This window comes from Oncorhynchus masou, chromosome 19 (genome assembly GCF_036934945.1).
Source record: "Oncorhynchus masou masou isolate Uvic2021 chromosome 19, UVic_Omas_1.1, whole genome shotgun sequence".
In the NCBI taxonomy this organism is placed as follows: domain Eukaryota; kingdom Metazoa; phylum Chordata; class Actinopteri; order Salmoniformes; family Salmonidae; genus Oncorhynchus; species Oncorhynchus masou.
Window position 1 is genome coordinate 21,637,790 of NC_088230.1, and position 14,357 is coordinate 21,652,146.

General features: G+C 45.5%; 1 protein-coding gene across 1 annotated transcript in view; it reads right to left on the bottom strand.

The window, feature by feature from the left end:
- The window catches only part of LOC135505998 (DNA helicase MCM9-like), a 109,751-nt gene that overhangs the window by 64,050 nt on the left and 31,344 nt on the right, over nucleotides 1-14,357 (bottom strand). Inside the window, exon 14 of the mRNA XM_064925320.1 lies at nucleotides 9,824-9,982. Coding sequence (XP_064781392.1) covers nucleotides 9,824-9,982 — 159 coding nt within the window. The remainder of the gene's footprint in view (nucleotides 1-9,823; nucleotides 9,983-14,357) is intronic.

Below are 14,357 nucleotides of genomic sequence, written 5' to 3' on the forward strand. Positions count from 1 at the left end.
CTGGACCTCTTCCCGTCTGACACCCCCAGCCCTGTCAAGCTCCCCTAAACTACAGAACAGATTCAGAACAGTTGGGGGCCTCCGGTTTATTTCATAAATCCTACTAATAACATGAGATTATGTACAAAGAGCAGTTTTACAAGAGCCATTAAATGAGGTGTTAATGAAATTGGGATTATGTTCCTTGGGTCCAGGATTGGTGTAAGAGGGTTCTGTTTTGATTGAAGGATTATTTATGGGAAACAGTGTTTTGCGGTAACAGCACCATGTAAATAACAGAATGTAACAGAATGCTAACATGCACGGTGGAATAGCAGGTTGGCATGCAAGTTAGTACACTATCTTAATGTCCTTCGCAATTTTTGTTGGTTGACCTGAGTTACAGTTCCTTAAGGTGGTAATTTATGCATTCTCTCCGACAACTGCATATTTAGTCAGAAGAATACGTGTTAATGCCAGCAGTGCAGAGATAGGAGCCAACAAACACCTATAACACATGACAATGTCTCACTCACTTCGCCTGAAAGACAAAGAAAGACACAAACTATTCTAAACTCTACAGAGCCACCTTAACAACAGGTCTGTTCGATTCCCTCCACAGTGGTACCATAAGAGCAGTCCCAGACTGGAAAGCATTAGGGACACCTTTCCCTTTGTTAACGCTGCCCAAGTCATCGTCGGGTCACATGTGGTGCATAAAAGCCACGTCGCCAAAGCTGTTTCTCTGTGAAGACGGGGGAGGAAGACGGAGCTGGGTTCAGCCCGGCTGTGACTCACTGGAAAGGTGACAGTGATTAGAGACTCACTCACAAGCCGACAGGCAAATCAAATCAAATTAAAATTTGTCACATGCTCCGAATAAAACGGGTGTAGACTTTACTGTGAGACTCCTGCTTATTAGTTAAAAAATAATCAAAAGAAAAATAGTAACACAAGAGGAATAAAATACACACGAATGAAGCTACATACAGGTAGTAGCAGTACCAGGTCAATGTGCAAGGTTACGAGGTATTTTAGGGAGATATATACATCAAGGCAGGGTAAAGTGACTAGAATAGATAAAAATAAGAGTAAAATAAAGAATGGAGTAGCAGCAGCATATGATTAGTGTGTGTGTATGTGGGTGTGTGTGCGTGGGTGTTGTGTCGGTATGCGTGTGTGTGTATATGTGGATGTGTGTGGGTTGTGTGTGACAGTGTCAGTGTCAGTGTAGTGTGTGTGAGTGTGAGTGTGCATACAGTGTGTACATGTATATATAGTCTTGTGAATGTGCATAGAGTCAGTGCAAGATAGGGTCAATGCAGATATTCCGGGTAACCATTTAATGAACTATTTAGCAGTCTTATGGCTATTTAGAAGTCTTAAGGCTTGGGGGTAGAAGCTGTCTCAGAGACTGTTGGTTTGGTCAGGAGCAGAGAGAACAGTCTATGGCTCGGGTGGTTGGAGTCTTTGGAAATTTTTGGGGCCTTCCTCTGACTGCCTGATATAGAGATCATGGATGGCAGGGAGCTCGGCCCCCGTGATGTGCTGGGCTGTCTACATCACCCTCTGTAGCACTTTGTGGTCGAGGGAGGTGCAATTGCCAAACCAAGCAGTGATGAAGCCAGTCAAGATGCTCTCAATGGTGCAGCTATAGAACTTTTTGAGGATCCGAAGGCCCATGCCAAATCAGGCACTGAGCCCTGGTCCCAGTGGAGAAACTAACTCGCTCCAATTCATCCATATCTAAGACAGAGGCTCAGAGAGAGTGAGCTATTGAGCAGAAGAGGCAGGGAAGAGACAGGGGACAAAGGAACGCTGCTTATTTATTACACTATTAAAGCTAACCGCACTAGCTAGCTACTGTGTGTTAGCGCACTGCTACCGGAATGGCTGATATGCTAGCTACCATTTAGCATGCAGCCCTAACCTCACAGCGGGATTACCATATGAAAGCAGGGCTGATTGAAAAACAAACAACTCAAATCAAATTTCATTAGTCACATGCGCCGAATACAACAGGTGTAGTAGACCTTACAGTGAAATGTTTACTTACGAGCCCCTAACCAACAGTGCAGTTTCAAAAAAATACAGATAAGAATAAGAGATAAAAGTAGCAAGTAATTAAAAAGCAGCAGTAAAAAAATAACAATATATACAGGGGGGTGCCAGTACAGTCAATGTGGGGGGACACTGGTTAGTTGAGGTAGTATGTACATGTAGGTAGAGTTTTTAAAGTGACTACGCATAGATGACAACAGAGTGTGTCAGTGCAAATAGTCTGGGTAGCCTTTTGATTAGATGTTCAGGAGACTTATGGCTTGGGGGTAGAAGCTGTTTAGAAGCCTCCGGTACCGCTTGCCATGCGGTAACAGAGAGAACTGTCTATGACTAGGGTGGCTGGAGTCTTTGACAATTTTTAGGGCCTTCCTCTGACACCACCTTGTATAGAGGTCCTGGATGGCAGGAAGGTTGGCCCCAGTGATGTACTGGGCCATTCGCACTACCCTCTGTAGTGCCTTGCGGTCGAAGGCCGAGTGGTTGTGATACCAAGCAGTGTTGCAGCCAGTCAAGATGCTCTCGATGGCGCAGCTGTAGAACCTTTTGAGGATATGAGGACCCATGCCAAATCTTTTCAGTCTCCTGAGGGGGAATAGGTTTTGTCGTGCCCTGCTTCACGACTGTCTTGGTGTGCTTAGACCATGTTAGTTTGTTGGTGATGTGGACACCAAGGAACTTGAAGCTCTCAACCTGCTCCACTGCAGCCCCATCGATGGGGGCGTGCTCGGTCCTCTTATTCCTGTAGTCCACAATCATCTCCCTCAGTCTTAATCACGTTGAGGGAGAGGTTGCTGTCCTGGCACCACACAGCCAAGTCTCTGACCTCCTCCCTATAGGCTGTCTCGTTGAAGTCGATGATCAGGCCTATCACTGTTGTGTCATCGGCAAATTTAATGACAATGTTGGAGTCGTGCCTGGCCGTGCAGTCATGAGTGAACAGGGAGTACAAGAGGGGGCTGAGCACGCTCCCCTGAGGGGTCCCTGTGTTGAGGATCCCCTGTGTTACCTACACTCACCACCTGGGGGCGGCCCGTCAGGAAGTCCAGGATCCAGTTGCAGAGGGAGGTGTATAGTCCCAGGGTCCTTAGCTTATTGATTTCTAACCGTGCTAACTTGATTTCTAACCTTGCTAACTTGAGTGAAGGACTGTCCTTGCCAAGGCTTTGTGTGGCCTGCCCTGCCTCAACCCATCATTAAGTGAGATGGGATAAGAGCAGCTGGTTTAGCGGCCGTGTTAGGGACTAGAGGGTTGACAGGGGCAAGGATCTGGGGGCCCAGCCTAACACAATTACCCCCTCACAGTCAAACATTAATGAGATGAGCCCCAACTGGCCGAGCGTGCCTGGGATGGTGCAAATCTACACTAAAACCAATTTTACCACTTAAGTCCCTCCTGGGAGGTGGAAACTAGGCTCGGATCAGCAGGAGATTTGCTCCAAAATGGCTCCAACCTGCTAGAAACTGGGATTCTAGACAGCTAATCTACATGGATGGTTGAGCCGCCTAAATGCATTAGACACCATTAAAAGCACAGAGGGAACAGGGGACAATGGTTCCAGAATTCCCTCCAAAATGTGAGCTTACCTTCTACAGAAATGGAATTGGTCATACAAGGGCCTGCAAGAGTGGGGGACTATGAAGAATGGAACATAGACACGTTGAGCTATAGACCTGACACCCACTATTGATACAAAGGGTTGAGTGTTGAGTGTAAAGCCTTCGTGATGGAGGAAGTGCTGAGCGCTTCATCAATACGTATGAAAGCTCTATAGTATTAATGGAATGACAAGCATCCTTCCTGCATGTCTTGAGCCACATCTGTGTTTATTGCAGGCCCATAAGTTACTGGGCTCAGCTCAGGTTGCCTCTCCAAACCGCTGTCTCCTCCATGGTAACCCAACACCCCGATAATGGCCTGGGCTTGACCTGCATTACGTAAAGCACTCCATTGATCTCGATGTCTCCGCAGGGCCAAAATCAGAATCTGAGAGCCTGGTGGTGTACACACAGTCTATAGTGACCTCGGGACTCTGGAGAAGGACTGTAGCTGGAACTGCAGCATGAAATCCTACTACACTGTCCATGTCATAATGCCACAAACAACTCCTTTAGGGGTTTATATGTGTACTCTACTACACTGTCCATGTCATAATGCCACAAACAACTCCTTTAGGGGTTTATATGTGTACTCTACTACACTGTCCATGTCATGCCACAAACAACTCCTTTAGGGGTTTATATGTGTACTCTACTACACTGTCCATGTCATAATGCCACAAACAACTCCTTTAGGGGTTTATATGTGTACTCTACTACACTGTCCATGTCATAATGCCACAAACAACTCCTTTAGGGGTTTATATGTGTACTCTACTACACTGTCCATGTCATAATGCCACAAACAACTCCTTTAGGGGTTTATATGTGTACTCTACTACACTGTCCATGTCATGCCACAAACAACTCCTTTAGGGGTTTATATGTGTACTCTACTACACTGTCCATGTCATAATGCCACAAACAACTCCTGGTCTGATATCAGGAGGACCTTCACTTGGTCTTGACTAAGATGTTAACCCTGCATGGAGCAGTAAACCCTGACTGAACATTTCGCTAGACATTCATTGTCATTGGAGACGTCAACAGGAAACAGACTGTAGACATGAATCAAAAATCACTCTGTTGAACAGATATGTTCTCCTCTCACCATCCCCCCACATCTCCACCAAAGCCCCCCAATCAAAAGCTTTACAGCCTGCTACTCCAAACGTCTGACGGGCCTGTTTTACCCAAAACCACCATGGTGAAGTCATAAGACACCCCAGAGGTAATTATGTGGAGGCTTGGTGCTGTCATTGCCATGTATAATTAGAGAGGAGGGTCATGGGGCGGCATGGTTCCAAACTGGAGGAATTTCCTCCTTGTTCTAGGTCACACGCGGAGGAGAGCTAATTTAGAAACGGGGAGATTCTATAGAAGGGCTCTTGGATTCTCCATAGGTCTGGAAAACTGTGTCGTTCGTTACAGGTTGGTTGACTCAGAAAGACGATGCATCAAATACTTAGCTCAATGCAATATAACTGAAGAGCAAAGACAGCAAGATAAAAAAAATCCGGATTGGATCGTTTTGTGGAAAACCAGGTCCCCCAGAGAGTTTGAGAGAGGGTTATCCGACACCCACCCGGATACAGAGATTACATCTAGGGACAGGAAGACACAACCATAACCGATATATCTTGCATACAAATGCAGGTCTCAAAAACGTGATGACTTCACACAATCAGGAAAGAGAGCGCACCATTACACCAATGTCCAATGTGCCTAGTAACTCACCAGACAGGGTCTTTCATCAGAGTTCTCTTACATTACCCCAGTGTGAACACGTTCCATCTCTGCACTTATACTGGGAGGCATTGAATCATGGATGCAAATATCCAAGCCTGCCAGCGCTAATACTAGAAGTCGAGAACACACTAAATGTAATTCTAAACTTTTCAGGGCTCAGATGTGCGCTTGTAACAGTATGTGCAACCCTGAATACAGAACTAGCTACAGCTGACTTCATGCACCAATCTGATGGCTCCAAGCGGGCTGCTGTAGACAGACAGCCTAGCATGCTGGCTGGGATGGATGACCTATATTTACATTAATATTATGTCTGGAATTCTGAGGCTGGACAGAGTTCACTGGCCCCTTTCCGCTGAGCCTGTGTTTTGGCTACTAATCTAGACCCATTGGTCGATGGCATCGGTGTCTCGCCATCAGAGGTCACTGGTGTTGGGATATGGGACAGAAACCAGGGAAAAAGCAGTGACCTGGATGCAGCAATGTCCCCCAGCCGAAGGCCACCCATCCACTGTATCCTACCTCCTAATGAACCGGAATCAGGCCGAGAATAGTTACTATAGGCACAACATTTAAACACACACAAAAAAAGCAGGCGTGTTATATAAGCATGTGTTGCGATGATGATGTTATTAACCCTATCAGTCCCGAGACCCAAGCAAAAATCGACTTTTCATTTATCTGCATGTTCAGCCCCTTATATTTAGCCTCACACCAGAGTGTTTTCTTTTCAGGACAACAAGGGCGACAAGTAGAACACAAAACAATGTGCTTTGCATTCATGAGTTTTATTGACAAATGTCAATAGCAACAAAAAAGTTCTGCCAAAGCAAAACCCTGATCAAAATGAATTCATATGAACGCTGTAAGTACAGAAATAGTTTGCCCACTGGGAAATTAATATCCAACTAGTCAGTGAAAACTGTGTGGAGTTTGTGACAGCAACTACAGTATGCGAGCTTATTACTGTATTATAGACGCTCTGTCCTGGGATTTCCTGTGTAGAAGAACCCCTTTCCTTCTAATGACTAATGTAGCTGGTGAGCATGACAGAGCTAAACATGTGCGTGTTTCGTGAGAGTCCCAGCTTTCCATAGATCGCTTTTAATAGTTTATAGCTCAAATCATTTGGACTCTAGAGACATGTTTGTAAAAAGGCCTGGCCCCGTGCACAAGCACCCCTCTAGCTCAGCCCCCGTCTATCACACAGACTAATGTATCTACGGATGCAGAAGAAATAGACCAATACAATGGTACAACCCATTAGTCTGTAGCTCAAACACACAATGTTTAAAAGGGGTCAGAAGTCCAAAACGAGCCAGGGTTACGGTGGGACGCATTGGGTTAAAAAGGGGATGGAAATAGAGCCGTTTGTGTCAGAAGAAAACCGAGGGAGACAGAAAGAGCTGAGGAGTGCACAAGATAGCAATCTCTTGATAGGGGGTACTGAGGGGGTATACTGTCAGTACGTTTTGATTGGATTTGTGTAAAACCAGATTGTCCCGTCATATGGGGAGGAAGAGATGATAAGCCAATTGTAAACGGTAGGCTTGATGCAGTGATTATGCAGTGGCTCCCGGAATAGAATCCTCCCTTTGTGTGGATTACAGCCATAGTCTGCACAGAATATCTCCTCCAGAAACCAAGTGTTTGGAGTAAAAACACCAACGTTGCATAAATACCACATTTGAACCGCAGCTATACATTGATATTAGAACAAGGAGATTAGTTGTGTCCCTGCTTGAACTGGATGGAGAGAAAGACCGATTTACCAGAAGCTCAAATGCCAGCGCACTGACATGAGGTGGAAATGTGTACACTGCAGGAGATCCAGAAAAGAGAGGGTTTAATAGCGAAAAGGTATCTTTCAAAATGTTGAGTCCAATGTCCTAACAAAACAAACAGGAAAAACAGAGAATTCAATCATCCCTTAATGGCTAGACCTTTGTTTTACATTAATCTTTTACAGGCACACAGAGCCCAGTGGATTAGCCACTTGAGCCTACAACGTGAACATAATCTCACCTTATCTTGCCTCTGTCTGTCTGTAGTTAGCCTAGCTACAGTATGTAGTCATGCTATAGGGTGGTCTCAGTCTCCTCCCAATGAGGTGGCGATAGCAGAGCTCCTGATCTATCCACTTAGACATTACAGCCATTGTCATGGCAGAGTCGCCCTAATTCTGATTCCAGCACTCTCTCTGCCTGTAACGACTCACATCCCCAGTTGTTACGGCATTCAGTAAGGAGGGTTTACGAAAATACAACAAAGAAAACAATTCACTATTTATGGTTTAAAATAGGCAGGATACAAGAGCCAGTACAGGTCATCCTGGAAGTCAAGTCGATGTTATCCCACGTGATCCTAACACGTCAGTCTGGGAGAATGAAAGAGTAGCAGCAGAGATGGAAAAGTGAGAGAAGAACTGTGTCTGACCTTGTTTCTGGGCATCTGCGGTGCCTGATAGGCTCCTGAACTGAAGATATTGAGATAAATTAAAAGCAGAGCTGCTGCAATCAATGGGAGTCTGACAGGTCCGGTGCTCATCAGACGGAGGGAGGGGGGGCTCAGTATTAGTTAGCTCCCCACACACACACACAGACAGGCAGGCTGGCAGGCAGGGGCATCAGAGCAGCTCCATATCCAGCCAGGCTCCAGGGAGTGACTGACTGTGTGCCCTAGCCCGGCCCAGTGCCTCTGGCATGGGGGGAGGATGGAGAAGGACGGGGTGCCAACTGCTGGGTGCTGAAATAGTAGGCCAGCTGGGTGTTTCCGCAGGTAAGGACACACAGAACGTTGGCGCCAGGGGCACCAATCATCGCCACGGGCAACAATCATCGCCAAGGGCACCAATTAGGAACTGTTGACTGCTCGTGTCTTAATTAACTAGGAGGGTTCCCACGGTAACGGCACATCCTTTGGGTGTGTGCTGTCTGTGTACAGTCGAGTGGGACACAGAGGTCTCTAAATCGAAGACTCTGCTCTGCTATTGGGAGAGTCACTCTCCTATTCACTTTTATCCACATCTCTCACAAAGCAGTGACATTCACCAGTGTCTGAAGCTCTAAGTGTGTGAGCTCCTAAAGAAATACAAAACTATTCTGTGAGCTTGTTTAAATGACCCTAACAAAGCAAGGCCTGAAACTGATCTCCCCAACGCAGCCCACAAAATGTCTCAGTGACCTGAACGTAGAGCATCTGTTTGATCAGCCCTGGGCCTGAGGCAGACTGTGGCTGGCCAGCTGTTAATGGTTATAGTGGTTATAGGGGCTTGATGGCCGGACCAGAGAGCTCCAGTCCCAGCTCCCAAGGGAAGGGTGATGGTAGAAGGGTCTGCCTGGGTCCTGACATCTGGCCCTGTGAAGTTTACGAGAGTGGAGAGCCGACAACACCCTCTGATCTGGCCAAGCCACAACACCAAACTGGGTAGGGCTTTGAAGTTTGGCTACTAGAAACTAGTAGTCCAAGATGGACTTGTTTATAGGCAAACGTTTTCCACAGTCCTCTTGTATGTTCAAGTTGGACTGTAAGGACTAGGATCTAGGACGCAGTAAGACAGGGAGTAATCCATCCAAATGTAAGAGCTGTAGTCTTGACTATTGGAAAGAATACATATCTTCCACAGTAGCTAGAAACTAGGATGAGAGACAGGGATAGTTAAGAAAGTGTGTCCCAAACCATTCAATTTGTGGTGGTTTAGGAGTCTCCCCTAAATCTCTGTTTAATTCCTTCCAGTTATCCAGACAGTTTAGCCACATTACTGCCAAAAGGACATTACTTTGGTTTCCATTTCTGTTATCACTACTTTCCTTCAGAAACCCCTCATCCATAGCTTCAGAACTATTCATCTATATAACAGCAGAATCTTAGCAAGAGGATGAAGTGAAGTAAGATTTTCTCTCTCTCTCTGTGTTGCTAATAATGAGTGGCGCAGTGGTCTAGGGCACTACATCGCAGCGCTAGCTGTGCCACCAGACACTCTGGGTTCGCGCTCCAGGCTCTGTCGCAGCCGGCCGCGACTGGGAGGTCCGTGGGGCGACGCACAATCAGTCTACCGTCGTCCGGGTTAGGCAGGGTTTGGCCGGTAGGCATATCCTTGTCTCATCGCACACCAGCAACTCCTGTGGCGGGCCGGGCGCAGTGCGCGCTAACCAAGGTAGCCAGGTGTTTCCTCCGACACTTCCGGGTTGGAGGCGCGCTGTGTTAAGAAGCAGTGTGGCTTGGTTGGGTTATGTTTCGGGGGACGCATGGCTTTCGACCTTCGTCTCTCCCGGGAGTTGTAGCGATGAGACAAGATAGTAATTAGATTTGGATACCACGAAATTGGGGAGAAAAGGGGGTAAAATAAAATAAAAAATAATCAGAATTTAAAAAATAATAATGATATGTTTTTTGGAGTGTTGTGGAGGGTGAACCTCCTTTCTGTGCCAGTCCTTACCTTCCGCACTGTCGGAGCAGGACGTGCCGATGCCCGTGTCACCACTGTCGGAGGCCGTGCTGTGGCGTCGTCCTCGGTTACTGTTACCGGGAGCCGAGGAGGTACCCTGCCATGGCGACTCACACCCCGGGACCCATCCAGGAGAGCTGGTGCTGGAACCTAAAAGGCATGACCCCCGGTCAGGGAGGAATGCATTTCTTAGTAACACACACTGTTTACTACGCTGTAAGTCTGTTTCAGTCCCAACAAAGGTCAAACTGTCAAACATTCTACCTTAACAATCCTGTGTTTTCATAACAGATAAAAGGAATTAGCCTACCACCCAGGGTAACATAACAGCTAACTCTTCCTGGTTACTGGGAGAATATTTAGCCAATAAATGTTGTCTTGGTGGGTTACCTTATCTCTAGCAGATCGGGATTGCTTGATGATTATTAGAGAAAACAGAATCTGCACAGCTGGAGACCCTAATAACAGCTGCTTAGCTCTGCTGGCATATGTTTTGGTTACAGACTACATTACTGTTGCTCTACACACCTTCCCCAATCTAGTAAACACACAACTGCTAACTAGATGGCAAAAAACAGACCCTGTCTGAAGCCCGGTTGTACGTTACAACTAGGATAGATCTACATTTCTCTTAATTACAGTCAATGTAATTGTGTTACACAGTCAGATATGGAAATACTTTTTGCCTCCTGCAATATTCAGCTTTTACAGATAGTGTGCTTGGCCCTAGTCTAGTGCTAAACTACACCAATCCATAACTGTGAAAACCAGTCACTCGCCCATTATAATAACAGTCCTCCTCTAGTGAAAACAAGCCCTCTCCCAGGCGCATGGAAATGAAAGCAGAGCCTACACAATATTTCCTGAATAATTTCAGATGGCAGGAGGGATTTTTGGTTTCAGACTCCTCGGGTTCATTCAGGCATTTGCCCTTGCCACATTCAGCAACAGTAATGTGTGCATGGGTAATGACTCAGGTTGGACAAGGTGAGGACCAGGTGAGTCTCAAACACATTGTGGTGCATCCCATCAATCCATCTCTGTCTCTACACACTGTGGGGCCATATGTCCTCTATCTGCAAATTCTATTCTGACTGTGTAATCCGCTAAGACATGAGTCATTAAAGCTGTCCTATCTTGTGCCAGAAGGAGGCAGCAGGTTGAAGGGGGTGCAGCCTAGATGTGATATGTAATGTTGCTCCACAACATGGAGAGGTGACCGTCCTACTGTCCCCCTGCTCTACTGTGACCATCACAAAGACACCGGGCTGAGGCACTCCAAAATACACTTTCAAAACATCTATCGAAATTGTGCTTCAGAAGAGCAGAAATAATATTTCAGACCAGACTGCAGGGCTTGACATTAACGCTTGTCCACCTGCCCAGGGCAAGTACAAGTAATTGATGGACTAGCAGATTATAGATTAAGTTGTGTGAATGGACAAGTAAATAAAATCACGCAAAAATCACAATATCAAACAATTAGGCTACTCCGATCAGAAGTGCATCGAAGTGTCTTCTGAATGCGATGTGTTATACACAGTCCCCCCAATCTCTGCAGAGTGCATTGGAGTATCATTATTTAGGCCTGCATTGACAGATCTCACAGCACCTAAGAATATAATTATTTAGGCCTGCATTGACAGGCACGAACTGTCTTTCAATCATGCAGTCTTGATATTACTTTTTTTTTTAGATCAAAGTGAGCCTTGCTACGTGTGCACATTTATTGATATTCATTGCAAGTTAAGTCAGTTACTTGCCCAGTTATAGCTCATTTTTGGTCAGCAATGGCAATCGTGGAAAAGACGTTTCTGCACCTGGGTGTGTGCCAGTGGGTCTTTCCAGAGGACAGAGAGAGCGAAATACATTGCTCAGCTTGTAGAATAATGGTATAGCCTACAACTGACTAACCAGATAGCAAATTCAACACATATTGTTTGGCCGGTTATCTCGCTAGTTAGCTGTTTAGTTAAACTCCGGTTGTACAAACGCTCAAAATTGTCTAGGATTCTCATCTATTTTATTTGATACGTTATTATTATTTTATAAAGACAAAGATGATTTGGTGGTAATTGTAATGTTGCAGGGTGGCCAACAATCCTCCAGGAGAGTCCAGGAGAGATACTGTGTGTGCATGCTTTTGCTCCAGGCCTGCTCAAACACACCACATTGTGAAAAATGTCCAGATGACCTTGATAAGCGGACCCTGGTGTGTTTGAGCAGGGTTGGGACAAAAGCCTGCACACCCAGTAGTTCTCCAGATGGAGGGTTGACAGACCATGTGTTTTATACAGTAGCCTATCAATGCAGTGTTTTACTTTGTGGGGGGTTAAGTGCCTTGTTCAAGGCCATAATGACAGGAGATATAATACATGGGATTAGAGACCAGCATCCATCCATTGTCAAAACCAGTGATAATAATGACTGTTATATTGTGAAGTGGTTCTTTGAATCCCACTTTTCAGTCACCTTTTTGGCCCATGGTGTTACAGACCATTTTTTGGGGTGGGGACGACGACAAGTGGGGACGACGACAAGTGACTTGAGCTTTGGGATAAGTCAAAAATCTGTCCTACTTGTAAGAAGAACAAGTGGCAAAAAAAAGTGAATGTCAAGCCATGGACTGACCTACACTGCCCTGTCCTGCAGTTCAGGTGGCAGAATACTTTTGATGATCGGTAAAACTTTATATCAAATTGTTGTTAGGTAACAAAAAAATGTTGCTACCCCTTTTTCTCCCCAGTTGGTATTTAGTCTTGTTCCATCACTGAAACTCCCCTACGGACTCGGGACAGGCAAAGGTCGAGAGCCATGCCTTATCTGAAACACGACCCTGACATGCCTCACTGCTTCTTGACACTGCTCGCTTAACCAGGAAGCCAGCCACACCAACAGCCTGGGATCGAACCCGGGTCTGTAGCGGTGCCTCAAGCACTGAGATACAGTGCCTTAGACCGCTGCGCCACTCAGGAGGCCCTCATAACAACACGTTAGTAGGCTAATTGCTTTGAACTTGGGCTGAGTAGTTTTTGTTAACGACGTGTAGTGTTATTACATAGTTGTAAGAGACAATGGGAGGGGGGGGGGGGGTATGTTGGCCCGCTTTAGAGGATATAGCTAACTATAAATCTGGCCACATGACATGCTTAGCTATAATAACTGACAACGCAGTGGTCCATTCATCATAATATAATTCTAGCGACATAATGTAGCAAGCTATATCAAAATGTTACAATGTGGACATCTTTCGAATCTCAGTCCAGAAACAGAAATCGCTATCAGGACGAGCAGAACGCTAAATCAACCGATAAGGAAAAAACTCCGCTCTCTCTACAACCTGCATTATTTTGTCATGAACAATTAATCTATTCAGGAATTTCCGTTACAATGTCGCATCAACAACGAGGCTTCATCATAGCATTATCAAGAAACACCAGATGCCCCGGGAGAGGGCTACTACTGCTAGCTAGAGAGCTAGCAGAAACCCTTCTGTATCCATCAGTTTAGCATCAGCTAGCTAGAAGCTTGTGAAGACGTTCACAGATATGAGCATGAGCAAGGCTCTAGTCTATTCAGACATTATTGCTATGAAAATATAAACACATGGGTTTTATTCTTCAATAAAATCTCAATAATAAGATCTTACCTGTTTTAAAAGTATCAAATCCATCCTCAAATTCGTTTCTCCCCCACATTATGACTGATTGTATGCGCCCGTTCGCAGTGAAACTCCGAGGGTAGAGCAAAACGTGATCAAACAAAAGGTGGAGAGAATTCCTCAAGAACTTGCCATGATTACATTGCGCGAAAGGACATTCATAGCTTTAAAACTGAAATTTAACGGTTATTTATAACATGTCTTCTGCCCAAAACGAGCTCCATAAATCGAAAATCTGTGTAAAGTTGACTGAATAACTAACTATTAAATCGATGGCAACAGCAATGCATGGAAGGATGTGATCTCACTGAATGCGTGCCACAGCTCCTTGCGAAAGGCTCAATCTGAGTTTAGTCTCCTCCCCCTCAAACAGTGCTGAGACCACTGCAGCTCGGCAATGGTTGGGTGCTATACCTCAGTGGTTTGAGTGCACTGCATTGGCGACCTTAAACATAGCCAACCGGGCATCATATAGTTTTCTCACATTCTGAGAAACGTTTCATTGTGTAGCTTTTTGGCCTTTTGTTTTTGAGCTGCTGTATGCAGTCAAAGGAAAAATGCCACCGCCTGACATTCAGCAGTCTTCGTGAAGTTTCAGCTCATAGGTAAGCATCATGCATAAATTGTGACGTTTCTTGGCCCGCTGTCACTTGTGTCTTCTTTATTTATCAAGGTGGCGTGTATTCATGGCTGCAAAGGGAAGCCAGGGTTCCCCAAAAAATGACTAAGATATAAAATATAAAATCATTTGACTCCCATCTCTCTGTGTTTCATAATTGGCTGAAATAATCTCAGTGGTGCGCGTCGTGTGAACATTTGATCGCGCAAAACAGCGCCCCTCTGTCTGCATGTAAAGCCCATTTT